The sequence below is a fragment of the Opisthorchis viverrini genome (assembly GCF_000715545.1).
Source record: "Opisthorchis viverrini unplaced genomic scaffold opera_v5_92, whole genome shotgun sequence".
Taxonomy (NCBI): domain Eukaryota; kingdom Metazoa; phylum Platyhelminthes; class Trematoda; order Opisthorchiida; family Opisthorchiidae; genus Opisthorchis; species Opisthorchis viverrini.
Genome location: NW_008751748.1, coordinates 973,249 through 979,248, shown reverse-complemented (window position 1 = coordinate 979,248; position 6,000 = coordinate 973,249). Strand labels below are relative to the sequence as shown.

At 43.6% G+C, this 6,000-nt stretch overlaps 1 protein-coding gene across 1 annotated transcript in view; it reads left to right on the top strand.

Annotated features, from left to right (window-relative positions):
* T265_05098 (hypothetical protein) overlaps window positions 1-6,000 on the top strand; it is a gene marked incomplete at both ends in the record, with an annotated part of 91,539 nt that overhangs the window by 9,824 nt on the left and 75,715 nt on the right. The window contains one exon of the mRNA XM_009170015.1: window positions 1,495-1,637. Within this exon, the coding sequence (XP_009168279.1) occupies window positions 1,495-1,637 (143 nt within the window). The remainder of the gene's footprint in view (window positions 1-1,494; window positions 1,638-6,000) is intronic.

Here is a 6,000-nt window from a genome sequence, read left to right as displayed (position 1 = left end):
CGGGCTGTTTTGTTGTATGACTGTGAGACTTGGCCTATTCGAGCAGCGGACCTGAGACGTCTTCAGGTGTTCGACAATCGTTGTCTCAGAACCATAGCTCGTGTGGGTTGGTGTCAGCGAATCCGTAACGAGGCAGTTAGAAAGCGTGTTTTCGGTTGTGTAACGGGTACTTCCATTGAAGAATGTGTCCAGCACCAGAAGCTGCGTTGGTTGGGACATGTTTTACGCATGCCGAACCATCGTTTGCCGAAGAGAGTACTGTTTTCCATGCGCAATTTGGCGTGGCGTAAACAGAGAGGTGGCCAACCCATGACCTGGAAGAGGAGTATGAAGGAGATGACGAAACGCTTGAGTGCTGTCGGTTCGCCTTCCAATGATGATGATGATGATGATGACTCTGTTCCTTAGGTCCATTAGCTGAAATTTTTAATGACAGCTTAAGCCACAACTCATGTGCTCCTTGGGGCGTTTGGTGTAGCACCATTATCCAAGTTTTCTTTATATGAACAGTTGATCCATCCAGCAGCGACATTTACCAAACACGGTCATAAAACGAAGCATGTATGAGACAACACTATCTCAGTCTATCAATGCTCGACGTTGACTAGGCTCATTCAATGATTGCACCGCATTTCTTCACTTATTCTTAACCTAAAACTAACTACAGTCTACCCTAACCATTATTACCATCATCGTTCAAAGCAGTACGCTAGTTATACATACTGGCACTCTACTGCCATAAGTCTGCCCTCAAATTGTCACCTGCCATACTCCCGTTCCTTCGACTCCCCGTCAGAATCAACTTCAGTAAGTTTTACTTCAAATTCTCAATCTACGCCAGTTGAGTAATAGCAGTCACCGCACAACAGGTCATGATGGTAGAGGACGGCTACGCTTCATAAAGTAAGCAGGAGAGATACAAACATGTCTGTTTCAATAAGGTCCTAAAATGGAAAGAGAACAAAGAGTGGGAGTGAGAACGGATAATATACAGCTAGCCTATCACTAATTTTTGAAGTGCCTATACCCCCAACACTCAGTCAAACAATCTAGATATAAACTGACAGCAGGAACGCCACTGACACCGGTTAGCCGCCACATTTTTCACTGTCTCAGGGAGGGTCACGTGAACTCTGTCCTGAAAGGGGAAGGGCATCAACCACGCCCAAATGTTTCGTAAAGTGATACGTTCTCTCCTACCATTTCAAATTCTTTACGTCTCTACGTTTCCGAATCAGGCGCCGAAAACTGGGCTCGTCTCGGCGGGCGGTAAGTGGCCATTCCAGTTTACCTTGCAATGTTGGATGTAATCACTGAACTGCTTCGATATCGAAGAATGTAAGCCGATAAGCACCATGTGTAGGTTTCTATGTTACTACATTACCGTTGGGGTTGATCTGACTGTGTGTTCGTTTGAGCTAAATTCTTCGAAGTTCCCTTACTTATACTCGCCGATACCATGAGAATCAGCGGAACCATCGTTTCTGTTTCCAGTGAATTGGTTATCGCACGGGAAATCGTTACGTCAACACGGCGTGGATGAGTCGGAGGTCCTTTTCCTTAGACGGAAATATTTCTTCTCCGATCAGAACGTGGACACTAGGGATCCAGTCCAACTGAATCTGTTGTACATTCAGGTTTGTGTGTTCGTCTTGCTCATTATTTGTTTTTTTCGTACTTTCCCTAGGAAATGCACATACACCGCTTAATATTGTTCTCATAGATATATATATTTTTACACCGGAATGGTACAATATGCTGGTTGTACTGTATGGGTTCCCTCGCACTTATTTTGGGACGGGTGAGAGATCAATCACATTGTGGTTCGATGGCCCTACCTTCCCTAGTTTCCTTTATTCACACCAATGCCAAACACATCAAACTGCCTTCTTTATCAATCGCACCCCGAATGTCAGTGCTGTCAGTTGTCGGTGCTCCTGTTGGTGTTTTCCCAAGGGGAAATCAGGTCCTGACCGTTCAATGTCAATATTATTTCAGCAAAACAGCGATGCTCCCATTTTCACTCAGCCTCCTATGAATGGATAAACAGTCCGAGATAGCGCATCGCGTTCAGGGGTTTTTCCGTTGGTAGTGAAAGCCGTTATTTCACACCATTCTGGCCGTCCGGTTTACTGTTCGCCTTCAGAGTTGCCCTAAATTTCGCATTATACAGCACCACAAGCTGTCTCGGCTTGCTCTATTATTGCACGTGTAACAAAACGGTGTTATTCTCACTCTAATTCTTATCCAGATTATCCTATTTAGTGTTTGCAGGAACAACATGCAATATCCTAGCGCCGGGCTCTGATTTTTCATCTTGTCCACAATGGGGCTTTTTAGAAATTTTTTTACGGCTGTATGTCTGTCAAGCCTTAGTGTTCGGATATTTTTGTCGGGGATGATGGCGATGATGTCCGTGGTGCTTGAAATGATGGCTAAGCGTTTCCACTGTATCATGTCGAATGTCAGTTTGGCGAATGCTAATGGGGCAGTCCGCATAAAGTTATCGGATGAAGCCAGTTGATGTTGCATCAACTTTTGCATGCAGATGGCCAAGTCTGTTTCGACCGCTTAGAAGTCTGGCTTTGGCAAAATACCGACTATTATATTTCTCCTGACGCACTTTATAACTGCATCTAAATGTCATAACTAAAAGATCGTATTTTTTTACTGGACTAGGACGAAGCCTTCTTATCTTAGGTGTGACGGTTTCCTGTTTATGGTACTTGGCCATCAATACACCGTGCAGTGGCAGATTGGTTCAGACTGATAAACAGACAAATGTCAAAACGCACTTTCTAAGCTTAGTTCGACCTTACCCAGAGTGAAAACCAAACGAGCGCAGTTTTGAAGTCAGTTGCACCTTAGGAACGGTCTCGGTTGATTACTGTTACAAAGCTGTTGCACTCGCTAATGAAGTGAAAAAAATCGTCTGGCTGTAACACCCTTTCAGTGCTTACTGCTACGCTTTACAAAGCTGTTGCACTCGCTAATGAAGTGAAAAAAATCGTCTGGCTGTAACACCCTTTCAGTGCTTAGCTGCTACGCTACCCGAAGGAAGCGTGGAGGCTGAGTCACTGCCCTGTTGCTCAAGCCTAGATAAGAGCAATCTAGTTGCCTGGTCTGGGTTCGAACCACGGGCTATCCGGTTAGAAAGTTCGCTGCAACTACTGAGCTGTATCTAGCTGCTACATCTGTTGTATTATTTCAGTCAGGAAGTTTGCCTCCTTTTTGGTCAACTCCTTGGTTTATGTAAGCTCATTTTACACTGCCAGTCTACCAACGCAAGAATAGTTCTTAGAGCTAAAATACCTGAAAATCGTTAGTAAAATAGCGGAAAAACAGTTGAGCTGGAGAGATTTCGGTGACAAGACGTAATCGAAATGCGTCATGCAATGAGTTTTGAGTTACCACTATACCGAGCAGTGTAGAGGATCACACGGTTTTAGTACTTGGAATGGATGTGGCGTGTGATAAAATAGAAAAAAATTTGTTGGTTATCCAATTAGACCTCTGCGTAAAATGCTCGCCGATTGCCAAACCGAGAGACTGCTTAGGATTCGAGACATGAGTCAAGCACCTAATCATAACGCGGTAACCATTCTCAAGAAAAAAGAGTAGCAGTAAACTCAACTGCGGAAGAGACATGGAATAATTAACTTACGAATGAGATCTGGGGGAATGGGCAACGTACTGTCTGACAGCACCAAGCAAATGTCATCAGATTTTGTCTGCTGGATAACCAACTCTGGCAATTAGAAGACAGCCATCGTCGACCACAAGCAACAGTAAGCTATGGGCCAGATCTTGAGTCCAGTAACCAGATTTCAGGGAAACAATCAATACATTGTTGGTGCCTTCCACCAATAACCAGAAGGGACTGTCGTGTGATCAATTAGTAAGTTCGTTTGTGTTGGTGTGTGATCCTCTGAATCGCGCAGAACTTACACGAGTTGAGGGAATCAGGAAACGACAAGTCATGGATGGAAAACGGTGAAAGGATAATTTTTGTGGGTTGTTAGCTGTAAAGACTTTTGGCTTTCCGAACATGTAAATCTGGTTTAGTTGGTAAAATAGTAATATAGGAGATTCAGTAGTCATTGCTGATTTTAACCATTGACCAGAAGCCTCGAGTAACACGACGAAGGGCATTTTTTGTTCATGTTTTAATATTGTTTTTGAGTTTTGGAGAAGCCAAACGCACAAGGTGGCCGGTGGCGACTGGCGATAAGCTAACTGATAAGTATCTTCAGGCACCTTGATAACACTGACTTCGAACAAGTTCAACAACAAGTGCGCGAGCACCAGGTCAATATTTCAGCATTCCTTTCTTAGCACTTTAGTTATCTTGCTTTCCCTCCAATAGTCAGTTGTTTTACCGTAGGTGAAACACCGATTGGACGGAGCTGTATAAGGTTTGTTGAAGACGGCAGCTGACAGTTTGAGGAATGTTACTACTAAAAGGTCACAACCACGTGCCTTGTTGCCTTTCAGGTTGAATTTTCCCGCACCGTGTATGTTGTGAAGGCCCTCAACGGAAAAACCCTCACTCGTCTTGTAGAAACATCCAGTAGTGTGTATGGTTCTGCAACATCAGCAAATCCGTGTTTGGGGTTGTAGAAACCAATGCGATGTGGACAAAACCATTGCCATATAACTGCTGGACATCTCCCCATATCGCGACAATTCATACTGCTCAAACAATGGGTTTTGTCAGACTCGTTGGTCGCCTGACTTACGGGTCTCACCCGGGCGCCGTCTTCGTTTCTTAAGGTCTCATAGTCTCGGGTTCTTTAGATGGTTTCTGCTCACTCGGTTGTTCCCCTAAAACGATTCTCATTTCTTTTGGACCGAATTTTCATCACTTTTCGTTTCCGCCTGGAAAGGTGTTGCTAATATTCCATTTATTTTCAGTGAAAATCTGAAATTTCCCCGAACCTCCTCTTTCCATTCTATTCTGTTGCCGTTATGATCTCTAAATGATCCACCTCATCTCAGAGCCTTTTAAAAGCTCACCCAAGTGACAAACTTCCGCCAAGTTTGATTCATATATCCTACAGGCATTCGAATCGGTTCATGGGTCTTTCCAGTCGTTTTGGATGCACCCCTAAACGAAACAGGCTTGTAATCAACTTAGACCCAAAAATTGGAAAACCTCTTTTTCAAACCTCCTCTCGAAGTAGCGTTATCGGAGTATTCGATCGCGAGTGTCCAAAATCTCGTCACCAAATTCTCTCTAAATTAGCCCAGCGGTTTAATCTGACAAGTCAGGTTCGCATATCTCCAATCTGATCATCTGCTGTGAAATGGAAATTTTAAACCAGAAACACAGTTTTTACTGTTGTACTGTCGCCATGGTTTTTTGTGTGATAGTACTCTTATCGGACAATTCATTATCTGCCTATAGAATAAAATAAAACACGCAAGTTGAATAGGCTTATACTGTAAGGCCGGGAAATACCGTAACTGTTCAAAGCTTGTTGTAAATCATCACCAGGGCCCATCTCACGAATTTCGAAGTGGATCCGAAATTTTTGGATAGAAATTGGGCACTGCTGGTTATCCGGTCAGCACTATTTCGTTAATTAGGGAGAGGCAGTTGACACTCAGCATATCGTGAAAGATGTTTGTCACTACACCTATAGAATGCTAATATTTGAGGAGTTCCCGCCAACTGAAAAAATCGGGAAGTTTCAAAGGTATCTCGAACACCCGGAGCGCTTGTTGTCGGGCTTATTGTTTTCTCTCTGGCTTGGGGCATGCTTCTTGAAACTCACTGCACACCTACACACATTAAATGGTCTGAAAAATTGAATTTCAAATCTTTTTTTTTCAACACGCGAGAGAAGTATAGAACCCGTAGGGTTTCTCTCTGCGGCTGTTCACCATAAATTTTCTACCACCAGCCAACACCAACTGCCAATAGGGTAGTAAGGGATGATTCCCTAATCTAAAACCTGCATTTGTACCTGGAATTGGTTTTTATTGGGTATCTTGTGG